At 39.3% G+C, this 15,746-nt stretch overlaps 1 protein-coding gene across 3 annotated transcripts in view; it reads left to right on the forward strand.

The window, feature by feature from the left end:
• The window catches only part of Sh3gl2 (SH3 domain containing GRB2 like 2, endophilin A1), a 216,784-nt gene extending 202,193 nt beyond the window's left edge, over positions 1–14,591 (forward strand). For 2 of the 3 annotated variants that reach the window (XM_027950597.3, XM_071600665.1), the window contains 6 exons: positions 3,204–3,347; positions 4,249–4,382; positions 6,172–6,330; positions 8,414–8,517; positions 10,771–10,901; positions 13,007–14,591. In XM_027950597.3, the coding sequence (XP_027806398.1) occupies positions 3,204–3,347; positions 4,249–4,382; positions 6,172–6,330; positions 8,414–8,517; positions 10,771–10,901; positions 13,007–13,206 (872 nt within the window). In that variant the 3' untranslated portion in view covers positions 13,207–14,591. The remainder of the gene's footprint in view (positions 1–3,203; positions 3,348–4,248; positions 4,383–6,171; positions 6,331–8,413; positions 8,518–10,770; positions 10,902–13,006) is intronic. The other variant, XM_071600664.1, reaches the window with a different exon arrangement.
• Positions 14,592–15,746: the final 1,155 nt, after the last annotated feature.

Raw genomic sequence — 15,746 nt, forward strand, 5'->3', positions numbered from 1 at the left:
GTAGAAAGAAATGGTTACCTCTCAAGTCAGAACAGGAAGAGACATGTACACCCCCAGTGACCAAGAATCTTCCACTAGACCCCCCTTCCAAAGGTTCCAACACCTCCACATAATGCCAGCCTGGGGACCAAGCCCTTAATATATTCAGGAATACTACCCACACTCTGAACACACCAGTTGGTGAGTCCTACAGTGCACATAGTAACTGCCACAGAATCCTAGCTCACAGGGTCAGGGGTTTTCTTTCTTTAAAAAAAAAAAAAATCCGTTGAATTGCCATACCTTTTATTTCTCAACTAAAGAAACAAGGTTTCTAGTTTCCATTGTTGTGCTTCAGGGGGTGGTCAGCATGTGAGCAGTCCATTTATGCAAACTACTACTGTGCTCTGTCTTTTCTAGGATGGTCTTCTCATTCATTTCTTCATGCCTTCAGCAGATGTGTTGAACATCTCCAGTGTGCACAGCTTTGTGTTGACCCTAACTGGGAGATACGCAGACCAATATGCCAGGGTCCTACTCTCATGGCCCAGGGGAGAGATTGCTATTAGGATAGGAAACCACTTTTTCAGTAAACCCAAATGAACTAAGATAGTGATGGTGGGAAAGTAAAGGTTTGGCATATTCAGAGAGAATATAATCATTTGTAAGAAAACCAAGTGATGAAGCAGGGGAAGATATTTTGGAGAATAGTCAGGCCCCTTTAAGGAGAAAAGGGATTTAGGTCTCCAGGGTCACAATACAACTTGGACAAACAATCCAGGCTGAGGTCCCATTACAGGAATTTTAATGTTTTATATTTGTATTTTCCAGGCTCATACTCAGCTTTCTTTAGAAAATCATTTGAAATGATTGTTAACATTTATATACGGTAATTCCAAGATCTGATGTTATTTTTCAAGAACAGAGAATTTTTACCAAACCAAGGTTCTTAATAAAAATTTAATGAGTTTGTGAATAAACTTAAAAGCCAACCTCTTCAAATGTGGGCTAATAGGGTTTTTTTTTGATCATTTGAATAAATAGATAAAATAATAAAATATGGCTTTATTCTTCCTTGTTGTAAAGATGTGGAATATATCAAAGATGTTTTTAAGTAATTAGTAAGAGAACAGGGCTATTCATAATTCAGCAACAGTCAAAATGAGGAATATTAAAATCAGCTACAATATATTAAACTGTTTAAAATTGCTTTCCAAAGACAGTTTTTAACAGAAGAAGGTATAAGCACTAATCAATACCCAGCTTTCATAAACAGAATATATCTGTGGAATGTAAAATGTTCGAAACAGGATTTGAAGGCTTACCCACCAGGGGTGGTTTCACTACTCTCTGTCTTTGGTCTCTGTTCCATGTGTTCGTTCTGTGTGCCTCATTATCAGGTGTTGGCTTCTTTCTTTTATTTGTACGGATGTTACTACTTCTTCATTTTCCCCATCCCCTTGTGTGTATCAGCCAGTATAATATTTATCCTATCAGACTACTGCCTGTCTGCCCAACTCCTCAGTGTGCGGTGAACACTGTGAGGGCAGGGATTGTGATTTTCCTGGGTCTCAGTGGTGGCTGATTGCAGAAACAGCTCTGCAATTCCACTTTAATGACAGTTTCCTCTAGAAAACGGGTGATTATGAGACAGTTTTATTTTTAAAAATTTAACATATCTGATACACTTTTCTTTGGAAAGTGGAGGTAAATAAAAGGTGAGTTTTACATTTTTACAGTCACCTCCAGCTTTTCCTGTGTCGTTGGCCAGCCTGTACTCCCTGTGGTTCTACACTCAGTGAGTTGTTCTTCTCAGAATCCTTTGCAGTGTCCCACCCCACAAGTTGGACAGTGCCGTGTTCCTATAACTCATAGCAGTCCCCCATCATGGCACTTAGTATGTACATGTCACACTAATTACTTTTAAAATAGACTTTACCCTCAGGTCCTTATAAACTGTGACAGCCGTGGCCTTAATTGTCTCACTCATTATAACGTCCCTGGGCAGGGTTGGGGAATCCTCCCCTGATAACTCTCTTATCTCCAGTTTGTATCATTGAGGCCCAGAGTTTAAATAAGAGTCTATTTGAACTAGATCAGCCACTGAATGCCAGAAGTACCTTTAGATGTGGTTCTGACAGGGGTTTCCCTGCAGCTGGGATCTTGGGCACAGTCCTGGGTTAATGTGCAAACCAGGTTCTAACAGTGAGCCTAAGGAACCCAGGCATTCTAGAATAAATTAAACCATAGCTTTAATATCTTGTTAATAAAGCCATTTCTTCTACTAAAATTGAAACTAATTTCCAGGCATCTTCTTTTATAAAAATAAAAGCCAAATAAATAATTGAAATGCTATCTTTGAGGCATTAAACTAATTTTCAGATGTAACTATGTGCAAAAGAAGTAATTAATTCTTAATGAGCACACTATGTTTCTTCTTCATAAATCTGTGTCATAATCTTAGTTAAGAGACTATTTTGAACATACTTCTATTTTATAGATGATGTCATTGAAACACGGCATAAAGGCTCACCCTTCCATTAGTCTGGGAAGGGGAAAAATTTGTGACCTTCCTTTTGTGTGTTTGAAAATGTCACTGTTTGACCTTTATTTGTCATTGATAATTCCAATATAGACTAGTATAATTTTCCTTATTTTCTTCAGTAATTTACCATTGATTTTGGACTTTATTCCATAGACTTCTAGAATTGATATATAAAACTGGAATAAAGTTAGAGATAATCACATAATTCAGGATTTTCCAAAATGGTCTCTATGGAGCCACCAAGTGCCACAGACTCTCAGCTGGAGCCACCAGAATGAAGAGAGGACAGGGAGGGACAGATGAGAATAGGATCTGAGCCTCTACTATTGCTTCTCTGAGAATAGCTTTGCCTTTTCTATATAATTCCTCATAGGATTTTAAGGGAAAAGAGAGACCTTAGTGATTATATATCAACACATCTATATTTATTTACATATATATGTTATATTGATATCTTTCTATCTCTATTTATCTATGTCTATATCCAAATGTATATCTATGTCTATCTATACATCAACACCCACATATTTCAAGTAAAGCCCAAACCATGAAGGATAAAGGTACGGTTTTTGATCGTTGAGCCGATTATAGGCCAGTCTGAGGTCTGCTTCCTCATCTGTCCCTGTTTCCACTGTGCCACATTGCTGACTTCAAAAGCCTATTCTCTCTTTGCCTTCAGCTTCCAGAGCTAAGCTCAGCATGATCAACACCATGTCAAAAATCCGTGGCCAGGAGAAGGGGCCAGGCTATCCTCAGGCAGAGGCACTACTTGCAGAGGCCATGCTCAAGTTTGGAAGGGAGCTTGGAGATGATTGCAACTTTGGTAAGGAGTGCCATGCTTTTTCACAGTGTAGTTACGCTGGTTAGCCCTGGGGGCTGTATTGCTGGTAAGAAACTCTGTAGGCAGTTTGTCAAGCTATTTTTTGTTTTAGATCTTACATACATGAAACAAATTTTTTTTTTTAAATTTTCACCTTTTTTTAAGGTGATTTGTCTTGTTTTGGTTAGTTTGTTTTTCTTTTCTATGATTGGATCCAGTCCTTACAACAGACTTCTAGAATTGAATCTTTTCCTTTGGTTGACATACCCAGGTGCCTCTGCACTTTCTATTGGGTGTGTTTGGGAGGAACTGAGAATTGAGACAGAGGAAACAGTCACAGCACAAAGCAACATCCTGCCATTTGGGCTTTCTCTTAGATCTCAGCTCCTTTGTATATGTACCTAATCCCACTGCCCTAAGTGAGACAGGGTTTATTCCTTCACTACCGACATTTTCCAGTACTCAATGATGACACTAAACACCTCTTGTCTTAACCCCCTTGTGATGTGGGACATGTCCTTCTTGACATGATGATTGTTCTTCCTGGTTGAACCTGCTTTTCATTCCTAGTATTTGCTTCTTCTAAATACATTGGTCTGAAACTGGTCCTCTATCAACAAGAGCTGGTACTTCCAGCAGAGGGCAGAGAGCCTCACAAATTACTTTTTTAAAGTAAAGTAAAATGTTACATTCTTGATGATAAGGGTTATTCCCCCTTAGCATGAGGCTTTGAGTCTGGTTCTCAAAATGAACATCCTAAGTGGAAAAGACATTACACTTTCCCTCTGGTCTTCGTCATCTTTAGGATGTGTAATCCTGAATTTTCATCTGTGAATGCCCTATTTTTGCAAGTGTAGCTCATCTTTGTTCTTTGAGTTAGAAGAACTTCCTTCTCTCCTTCCAGGTCCAGCACTTGGTGAGGTAGGGGAGGCCATGCGGGAACTTTCAGAAGTGAAAGACTCTTTGGACATGGAAGTGAAGCAGAACTTCATTGACCCTCTTCAGAATCTTCATGACAAAGATTTGAGGGAAATTCAGGTATGTGCAACTAGTCCTGTAGGAGTTGTCCAGATGCTCATTTCCTTTAGAAAACATTTTTGAAGTTAATATTTATGTTGACAGAACTGGGCACATGAAATTCAAAACAACAGGGCAAGACAAGTTAAGAGAAATTAGAAGTATAATACCTTTCTGCCTACTGTTGTGACGTGCCACTCTTGTGTATTACATGTGACTTCTTTATGTCCAATTTCCACATTAGTTTTTTCAGATATTTTTTCCCTCTGGAAGCATAATGGACTCAACCTGAGAAGACATAATTTTATCAGTTGGAATGATTTGCCAGACCTGTGTCACCTCCCAAATGTAGTTGGACTATATGTTAGTTTAAGTAAATATTCTTTCACTTTTAAATGTATTTTTTTAAATTTTTATAAAAAATATGATTGGGATTGATCAGGAGTAGCCAATAATCCTCTTTCTGAAACTTATAGAACCATTGAGCTGTTTCTGATAAATTCAATGGGCTTTGTCTCTGACTGGATATATGATGTTTGCTCATTCAATCACTGAACCTAAAACTGAACAATTAATATTTGCTGAACCTGATGTAGCTTAAATTCTGTCAAGTGGACTTCAGTAGCTTGAACTCCGGTTCTCTGGTTCTCCCTGTTCTAGTGTAAGTCTCCTTCAACTCTACCACTCACTCAGGGTCACCCAGTAAATGGCAGACTGGCACTCTGCATCCAAACTGTAACTGATCCCATGTTCTACCCCACAGCTGGCTGAAAGTTCAGATGTTTTAAAATAATGTCTGTTCCAGAGGAACAGATATCATTTAGTTTGGATCAGCCATGGACTGGGAGCAGGATATGAAGTGGGAGGGAAGGATATTTTTCATCCTTCTTTTTTCTCAGTTCTTTGTCATTCCAAGCTCTGTTTTCTTTTCCTTCCACTCCAGACATATCCAGGAAAAAGGGAAAGTCCAGCATTTTCTTCCAGTCATTAGTAGTAGAAGGCTGCAGCTCTCAGGGTGGGGAAAGTACCTTTTGACTTTGGAAAGCAACTTTCCCACCTGGCCACTAACAGTGCTGGGCAGAGTCTGGGCAACCTGACTGGGGATAGTGCAAGGAAGAATTGAAGCTCATTGTGGAGCATTAGATGAAATCCTTCTGAGTGAGGCTTTGTGATTGAGTTGTATCACCTGTCAGGAGGAGGCTTAGGCTAAATCAGGACATTCCCAAAAGCTGCCACAATCAACTGGAACAAGGTTAAGATAGAGATTCCCAGGCCCAGCCCTGGATGTTTTGATTTAGGTAATTAGGAATTATTTATTTTATTGATGAACAATTTAGGTGATTCTAATAGACTGAATGATTACAAAATCAAGAATTCCATTCCTTTGTACATTATTTCAGGGAAAGTGTTTTTGCCCTGCCTTTTCCTGAGATACAGTTTCTCTTAAAGATGGAGACTTGTGGGCTGAGTATATCCTTTTTAGTGTGTTTAGGATATGCACACATATTCCCTTATCATTGGGAGGGAAAGGCAAAGTCCAGCTTGACTTTGGCTGGCAAAGGCAGAAAATAAAGGACAATGTAATTTCCCACAATGTCTTTCTCATTCTTAATTAGTTTTGAAGATATTTCTCCACATTTGGAAATATTTGCCTCCTTAATGTGTATTTTTTTGTTTCTCTGGCAGTGTGCCATTTTGAAATGTAGCCTGTCTTATTTTGGAGGCTGATAGGCATGACGTATAAGTGAGCTGCAAGTGGACCTTTTCTGTAAGTCCTTTCATAGCATATTCATGCCCTTGACTTTTTCAGCATCATCTAAAGAAGTTGGAAGGTCGACGCCTGGACTTTGATTATAAGAAGAAACGACAAGGCAAGATTCCAGATGAAGAGCTCCGTCAAGCTCTGGAGAAATTTGATGAGTCTAAAGAAATTGCTGAGTCAAGCATGTTCAATCTTTTGGAGATGGATGTAAGTGACTCTTCTGTGGTTTTTAATTTAATCTTATCATTGAGGCTGTAGATTAATGTGTTAAAGAGTCTGATATTAAAAATGTTAAGATTGGATTATACTATGTGGTAAGAACACATAGATGCTTATTTCTTTTAAATAATTTTAAGTGATAAAGTATACAGAGAAGTAGTATTTTCCTGCACTGTTATAGTTTGATTTACCTAGATTTTTTTTTCCTGATGAGGAATCTTAAAACATTACTATTAGTGCAAAGAGAAAAAGAATGTTGGTAATGATTCATGAGTAAGTCCAATATTTGAAAAAATACTTTGTTGATACAAAGTATATTGATTTGAGATTATGAAATACATTCAGAATTGAGCATCCAACATAGATTAAGACGTTCTGCATTTTGAAGTAAAGTTGACATTGTCTTTGAAAAGGTAATTTTTATTGAGAATGATGATTGTAGTATAGGTATTACACTTGGGATATAGATGAGATGGTTTAAAAGCATACCCAGGGTGCTAAATTATTGCTTATTGCTATAGACATTACATTCTGTTAAATTCTTTTAGCTTTGAAATTACAATGAAAGATCCTCCTTCCTCATTTCACTTATGCAATAAGACCTGTTATACCAGCTTTCCTGTCCTTGTTCATCTCTACCTCCTACCCTATCAGCTGCTCAGCAACTTTTGCCAAAATGTTCATAGATATTATGTATTTATTACTTAGGTTAGGGTCTCCAGAGAAATAAAACCAATAGGATATAGATAAAGATACAGAAGAGGGAATTTATCAGGGAAATTGGCCCATGAAATTATAGTCTCAGAAGTCCCACAATATGCCATCCAAAAGCTGGAGAACCAGGGAGGCCAGTAACATGGCTCAGTCAAGACTGAAGTTCTGAGAACCAGTGGAGTTAATGTGCAATTCTCAGTCTGAGGGTAGAGGCCCAGAACCAGGCAGAGGTGGAGAGCTAGTGGTGCAAGTCTTGGAAACCAAGTCTGAAGGCTGAAGAACTGGGAGCTCTGATGTCCAAGGGCAGGAGCAGATGCCTAGTTTCAGGAGCTAGTAAATATTTTCCTTTCTTTTGCAGTGTTACTCTGTTTGGACCCTTAGCCAAGTTGATGGTGCCTGTCCACATTGGATAAGGACACATCTTCCTTACACATTCTGCTGATTCAAATGCTAATCTCTTCTGGAAATACCTTGACAAATATACCCAGAAATAGTGCTTTGCTTGCTATCTGGGTCTCCTTTAATCCAGTTGACACCTAAAATTAACCATTACATCACTTAGCTGTCTTCCTCCTGTGGCAGGGAAGGCATATTGAACAAATCTGGTCTTTTTCACCATCAGGAGGTGGTATAGGTTTGTGTTCATGTGAAATAACTTTTGTCCACCTAAATACTCAGGAGGAATAACATAGGAAACCTGAATCTCAGGGATCCTTCCCTATACCTCAAATTCAGGGTAACATCACCTCTGTTCACTAGGAGGCTACTGCTCAGGTCACAACACAGCGGGAGATTCAAGATGAAGAATAACTAAGGATACTAAGAATATTAGAGCTAGAAAGAACTCAAGATGTCACATAATCAAACCCCTTTGCACTACAAATGAAGCTCTGAGAGGACCAAAGGTTTTCCATCAGACTATATTACCTCCATGGTACCTATGTGAGCAATCAATATTCACATTTTTATTACAACACTGATATTAACTTAGGATAAAAAGTATAGGGAACAAAGAGTCCTTTAGTCAGTGGATCTTTTTCCTTTAAGAAATCAATAAAGGAAGCCACATCATCATTAGAAGGTGGTAATTAGACATCAGACTGTTTAATAGAGTGATGTCATCTTCACGGGGTTTCTTACTTATGCTGCTCTTCCTGGTACTGATATATGTGGTTCTAAGAACAAGGATGCTTTCTTATCTGTAAGGAATTTGGAGCCTGCAGAACATCTGTCTTAGCCTGGACTGCCACACAGTCATCAGCATTGCCAGGCACAGTCATATGTGTGGGACAGTAAGTAGTAGGAGCTTCAGGACAGTAACCTGGTAACTGAGGCATGATTTGCCCTCTATCTGCAGATTGAACAGGTGAGCCAGCTCTCTGCGCTTGTGCAAGCCCAGCTGGAGTACCACAAGCAGGCAGTGCAGATCCTGCAGCAGGTCACAGTCAGACTGGAGGAAAGGTGGGTAACACTTCCTTGCATTTCTCATTCACATTTCCTTGATATAAAATGATGTAAAGAAACCGAGTAATAGAATACATTTGGAGACAAAACTTTTGCCAAAATTTTTGTTGATCCTACATAGACATCTTGTGGATTAGTTGTCTGTGCTTCATTTTACTTTGTTCTTTTGGATCTAGGCTTGGGTTTATGATAGGTTGGATTCTATACTGACTGTCACAGATGGACACCTGGATACTGTTGATGATGATGGATGCAGTTTGTGAGCAGATGTTCAGCAAGAGACTTAATGCATATAATTATTCTTAAAACATCCTTGTTGTCTAAGTAACAGTTGATCAAACTGAGGCTTAGGGAGCCCATAGCCGCACTCAGTGTGTGGATCTGGGGCTCACTGGCAAGCACAACCTATTTGAATGCCTGCATCTTTTCATATCAGGTTTCTTTGAATGATAATAAAGTCCTAACAGAATAATAAAGTCCTAACTCTCTCACTAACAGAGAGAGCCATTTTCATATACCTGTTCTACTTCCATAGATGCACTTCAAAGAGACCTATAGTAGTTCTCTGTGCAAATGGGCTGTCTGAATTTGGGGACACAGCCTGCAGAGCTACATGCAGTGACTCTACATTATCTTACAGATGCTGCTTATCTAACTTACATTGGGATTATAGTCAATAAACCCAAAGTGTAAAAAGCATTTAATATACATAAGTTATGGAACAACATAGCTTAACACACAGTGCACTTTAGAATAGGGATTGTTTATATTTGTGATTATATCCCTCACTGGGATTTGTGGCTCCCCTCCCCCGACTCCTGCCCTCAGCATTGTGAGAAAGTATTGTATGGCATGTTGCTAACCCAGAAAAGATCAAAATTTGAAGTGTGGATTCTGTTCCATCTGCATCCCTTTGGCACCTTCAAAAATCAAAAAATTATTGAGTCAAACCATTGTAGGCTGGCAACTATATATATGTGTTATTTTACTTAGCCAGATGAAGCAGGATAATCTTGCTAAATATATATATATATATATATATATATATATATATATATATATATATATACACACATACATACATATACATACACACACACACACACACACACACACACCTACCTTAAAAGATCACCCAGCAACCTTTATTCTCAGATTATGGCCAGATTAGACTCACATAGCTGAACAGATAGATGGCTTAGTGCACAGTAAATACACAAATGGTATTGTGCTGCACTGTTGGAAATGTCACCTGTTTGCATCTGGCTAGGTCTTCCTCTCCTCAATATCTTCTTCGGTGCTTTGATCATGCAGCTTCCTTTGGTGCACTGTGCCTTGTGGGAATGTATGTATCGCTGAAGCCTCTAGAAAGAGTTAAAACTATACATGTCAGACTACTAAAGAAGTATGTGCCTTTGTGATACCTGTTGAATATAAAGGGACCAGTTTCCTTTCTTTCCTCTGAAATATGTTGAAAGTCAGTATCATTCTACAGTGACCATACCCTTAGCCCCTTCCATGCTTGCATATCTCTGGTGTTCTTTGCTTATCCACTATCTGAAGCTGTGGAAAATACTTAGTGGTATGCAGAATGTGTTATCAGCCATACCTTTCCATTTTTCTCCTGCTTTCCCTCATTCCCTTTCCCCCACTATCTTAGACCTCTCACTCCTCTCAGTATTTCCTTCTTCCTTCCCTTTAAACCTTCTCTTGTTCTAGAGTAGCTTTCTTCCACAGTGTTCTTTTGGAAATAACTCCTAGGGATCTTTTGCATCTTTCCTGAAACTTCTCTACCTTTCCCAGGTAAGGGGGACTGCTCCCTACCCCCAGTCCCACCCCAAATTCCACAGCACTTTGCAGATTTCTCCTTGACAACACTATTGTAATTTGATAATCTGTTGTGCTGTTCCCTACAGAATATAAATTGCTTGAGGGCAAGAATTGTATCCTAATCACCTCTGTGTTCCTGGCACTTCACACAGTGGATAGTGGAATAAATCACTGAATAAAGGAGGGAGGAAGTGAGGGACTGATAGATGAATAAAGACAGTGAGGATAACACTGAAGGAGGACATCACTAAGAGCACAGGTCCACACACAGAAGGAAACTACGGCTCCTTTGATTTTTCCACATTCTGTCATAGTAGACTGGCAAGTGGCCCAACATCTCCTTGATTTTGTTGCTTTCTGTTTTTGCTCCTGAATCAACCCAACCTTTTTTTTTTCCTCTCCTCTTTCTCTTCTGTGCAGAATAAGACAAGCTTCATCTCAGCCTAGAAGAGAATATCAGCCTAAACCTCGAATGAGCCTGGAGTTTTCAACTGGAGACAGCACGCAGCCCAATGGAGGCCTCTCCCACACCGGCACTCCTAAGCCTGCAGGTAAGGAGCACAGATCACTGACCTCACTACCTAGGCTTTGGACACATGGCCAATATTTTTCCAGGATTTCAATCTGGCTGCATGAGAAATGTACAGTAACACAAGTCTCATGGAGTGGCTTGCTGGGTAGAAACTGTTAAAGGAATCTTTTTTCCTTTTCTTTCCCTCCACCACTTTTCTGCAAAACTTCCTTTGCATGACCCTTTTCTCTTACTCAGCAGTACACACAGACTTCCTAGGAGACACATTTGATTGTGGGCCTTGTTTTGTGGTGGTGAAGTACCACAGGAAGGTGCTGGGCATGTCTTCTTTTTTCCCTGCCTTTTTCCTCCTGTGCATGCAACAATGAAAATGAAGCCCCTGGGCAGTGTGCACCCACATATACCCCACATCACCCAGAGACAGCAGCTCCAGGAACGTGTGGAGCTGGATTTCTTGAGTCACAGGAACATATGGTTCAATATATTTGCAGATGGATGTATTTTGAACCTCAGCACCTGCTAGGTTTTTTTTTTTCTACTCCCACCCTCTACCAGTTCGTGGTGCGGTGGTAACTGAGGTTGGTCTTACGAAAGCTAAGTTTTGTTTTTTCCAAGGAATATTGATGCACACCCAATAACACATTCTCTCAGTTGTCACGATCGCTCTCCACCCCCTATCCATAGGACAGACAAAGCCTGTGCTTGAAGCATTGCTAACTCCATGACACGGCTTGGTTAAAACATGGGAACTGTCTTTTACTAGATACAGAATTTTCGATATATGCAGCTTTATCCTATTTTCTATACATCTTCATTGCTTGATGTTCTTTAGGAGAAAACTTTGGATAGATGTTCTTAGGGAGCTGAAAAGGAAAGGAGACAGAAACCCGGAGATGAATCTCAGCTCTGTCCTTGCTCTCACCTCTGCAACTCTGAGCTGAGTTCCCTATGTCAACAGCAGTGGCTTCTGGCTACCAGGACTAGTCATATAAATTATCTGTAACAGTGCTTCTACCCAGAAACCAGTAGTATATTTTGCTTTTCATTTTAATTTGGGGCTTTCTGTAAATAAAATATTAATTACCTTGTTTCTCTGCCAAGACAGCTAGTTTGTATGGGAGCTGTATGTACTTGGGTCCATATTCATATGTGGGCTATATTAATATATTTGGTCATTTTGTGTGTGTACACACACACACACACATACACACACATACACATACACACATATACACACGGTGTGTGTGGTGCCAGGGCATTGTGCATGTGAAGCAAGCACTCTGCCAACTGACCTATATCCCCAGCCCCAGATAGATTATATTTTAAGATATGATTCCAACCCTTATTATTTTGCTTAAAGTGGAATACATTATTTTTATCTACCATCATAGCTCTGAGCTTCAACATTTTACCAAGTATGAATTATATTTCTTTTAACATCATCTAATTTAGTAGACATAATCATATGAAGTAAGTTCTATTGTTAATTCCAATTTGGAAAAAAAGAAACCAAGGGTGACCTTTTGCAAGGTCACACAGAGTAAGAACTTGAACCCAGTGCATTTTATTATTGTGCATTACAGCAGTTTTCCAGAGGTGAGGTTTTTTTGTTTGTTTGTTTGTTTTGTTTTGTTTTGACGAATGAGAACTTAACTGTTTTTCTGAGGATGCAAAGCATTGTACATGGAGTTAATTGTCCTATTTTAAATGTGCAGGGATTTTAAAGTGCTAATATAACAGGATTCTGGCCATGCTGTGTTACTAACCTAGATCTCATTATAAGCTCCCTAAGTCATAGGGTCTCCCATCTCTGGGTATTGTCGAGAAGGCAAACCTTAATGAATGCTGCTGAATGTATCACAAGAATAGATGTGGCCATTTTTTCATATTGAGAATAGAAACAGGAATATCCAACAACTTCCAAAGATTGAAGTAAGCATCTGAAAACTGTTAGGGTCAAGATGGCCCTGGAGCGATGCTGGAGTCTAGTAGCAAGAGGGAGCATTGGCAGGGAGAGGTATATGGGAAGGAAGAAGGGGAACAAGAAGCCAGTTGGATGTAGCAGGCAGTAGATACTGCAAGTTAAATATCCTTTGTGTTCTTCTCTCCTGTTCCTACTCCCAGGTGTCCCAATGGATCAGCCCTGCTGCCGAGCTCTGTATGACTTTGAACCTGAAAATGAAGGGGAGTTGGGTTTTAAAGAGGGTGACATCATCACACTCACCAACCAAATTGATGAGAACTGGTATGAGGGGATGCTTCATGGCCAGTCAGGCTTCTTCCCCATCAATTATGTAGAAATTCTGGTTGCCCTACCCCATTAGAAAATTATGCTGGCTGGCTCACCTTTTCTTGACCCAGATAGTTAAGTTTAACCACTGCTTTGATAATGCTGCTTTACAACACATCTTGAGTGCAGGCCGCAGTGGACCAAGTCATCATGCCCCACAAGTGTCTTGGGTTGACTTGTGTGCTCCCACAGGAGCCTTGGTGACGGATGGTATCTTCCAAGCCTGGTGGGCATGGCATGTGCTTTTAAACACTATCTGAGACTAGCTGGTAGTCACAGAACTACTGTTTACCCAGTTCTCAGGAGGCTGTGGTCTCTTAGAATATGACCATGAGCCACATCACAGAAAAACCATCCTACTGAAGATATTGTCTATCACCTAGGGGCCATTCAGACCTCAACTTCTTCATTCAAAGAGGAGAAAGTTCTTTCTTTTTCACTTTGTCCCTTCCTAAATATGTGAGGCATGGAATTGTCAAAAAAGCCTCCCTCACCAGCAAATTGTCTTCTGGTCTGAATGAATTAGTTTCCTGATGCCAGCAGTAGAAAAGTATTATTGATGGGCTCAGAGCATTTCTCTGGAAACAGTCACTTTTTTCTCCCCATTGATGCCTATTTCTGAGATACAGCCTGTTTTCTTTACTCCCTGTTATTAAATCCAGTGGGCCAGGGGAGAGAGATACTCATTTATTTTGAAGTGAGACAGCAATCGGCATATTGTAGAAAGGGCTGAAAAGAAGAAGTTCTCCATTATGAGGAATTGGGAAAAGATCTGGTTTTCAAGCTCAAATTTCTTACTGTACAGAAGCCATGTACATATTTAGACCATATCTGGAGGGTACAGGGAAGGGGGAACAGTTATCTTCCCTTCAGTTTTATTCATGAATTATATGTTTCATTACATAAATTCTTTAGGCACAGAGATATAAGGAGAAAAATACTAGTAACCATTTCCCACAACTTCATAGACCAAGAAACAGTAAATGTCTTTCCTTTCCACTTTTACCTTGTGTTCCTTGAACATCATTTGTGTGTATTTGCCCTCAATGAGGACCAAATAAAGATGATTTTTGTGCTTAGCGGTTTAAGGTTTGTGACTGCATATGCAAAACCTCTCCCAATTCAGTCATCACATCTACATCTGTCCCTTCTATCCCATCTCCATCTGGTGTGTACAGTGCTGTGTGTAAACTTACCAGTGTTGTTTTTTTCCCCCTATATCAGTCATGAAAGTCCTGTTAGGTATCCAGAGTTCTATTTATCTAGCTGTACAGACTATTTCAGAGATTTAATGTGTTGCTTCCGATGTGCCACCTGCAGTAGTGGATCATGTGGAGTGAAAGGCAAATCTTACTGCTTAATGTATAAACTCTCACCCGGGAAGCATTGCTGTTTCCAATAAATATTGCTGAAAACAAACACAGAGGCTCTGCTTCTTCATTTTGTGTCCATTTTGGGGGCCTGACAGTGGGTAGAAGAGGACTCACTTCAGTCTCCTTTGTCTCCTGTTGCACCCAGACCTGACTCCAACCACCTTTCTACCTCACTGTAAGTAGGAAGGTTCCAGCAGCAAGAAGCCAGCTGGACTTTGGTAACTTCCATTAACTCCAGGAAGGAGAAGAACTTGAGAGATGAGACACGTGAAGAGGGGAGGTCTCAAGATCCCATAAGATGCACCAGTGGCAACAGCAAGATAATAACACAACAAAGGGCAAATGAAATTATCACATCAACCAGTCTTTTTATTTCCTTTCATACATGAAGAGAAACAAATATATATTGAAAAACAGTTGGGTCAAAGTCCAGCATTCTAAAATAAAATAAAATAAAAAATCCAGCATTCTTTTCTCTTGTTGTGTGTAGCAGCACTGGGCGGATGGCAACAGGGGAAGCTGCACACAGAATAGGTATTTCCAAAGCTTCCAAGAAAATAAACATGCTCTTTGTATATTAGGTACCCTTTAAATTATTTTATGCTCAGACTAGTAAGCCAAATTTTCGAAACTAACATGAAGAGTTTGAATAACTTACATATGTGAACTAACCTAACAAAAACGATGTTTACGCAAACTACATGAGTTCTAGATTATTAAAGATTAATTCAGTTTTAAAAAATTACTAATGACATTGTTGTGAATGTAGAAATCCAGAAGGATCTTAAGATAAAATGTTAATAAGTGAATTTTATAGGATTACTCTGTATAAGATGAAAATTTCAATTAAAAAAATTTACAGAAGCATCAAAAGGTCAAACCTATAGATAGAAATCTAGCAAGATCTCTGCATATGAAATTATGAAATATGTTTTAGGAAAAATAGTGAAGAGGTATTCTGTGTTTCTGGATTGGAAAAGTCGGTTCAGTAAAGGTAAGATATTTCTCCAAATTTACCTGTTGAAATATTCGATGTGGTCTCAACCAAAATCTAAGAATGTTTGCTTCTTTGTATTCAATTTCAAGCCTTATAACATTTACATGTAAAAGCAAAGGGATATTTTTTCTTGAAGGACAAACTTGGAGGACTTACCCTATATAAATCTAAAACAAAGTTTTAGTAATTAGGGTAGTATACTGT

The sequence above is a fragment of the Marmota flaviventris genome, chromosome 13, assembly GCF_047511675.1.
Source record: "Marmota flaviventris isolate mMarFla1 chromosome 13, mMarFla1.hap1, whole genome shotgun sequence".
Classification (NCBI taxonomy): Eukaryota; Metazoa; Chordata; class Mammalia; order Rodentia; family Sciuridae; genus Marmota; species Marmota flaviventris.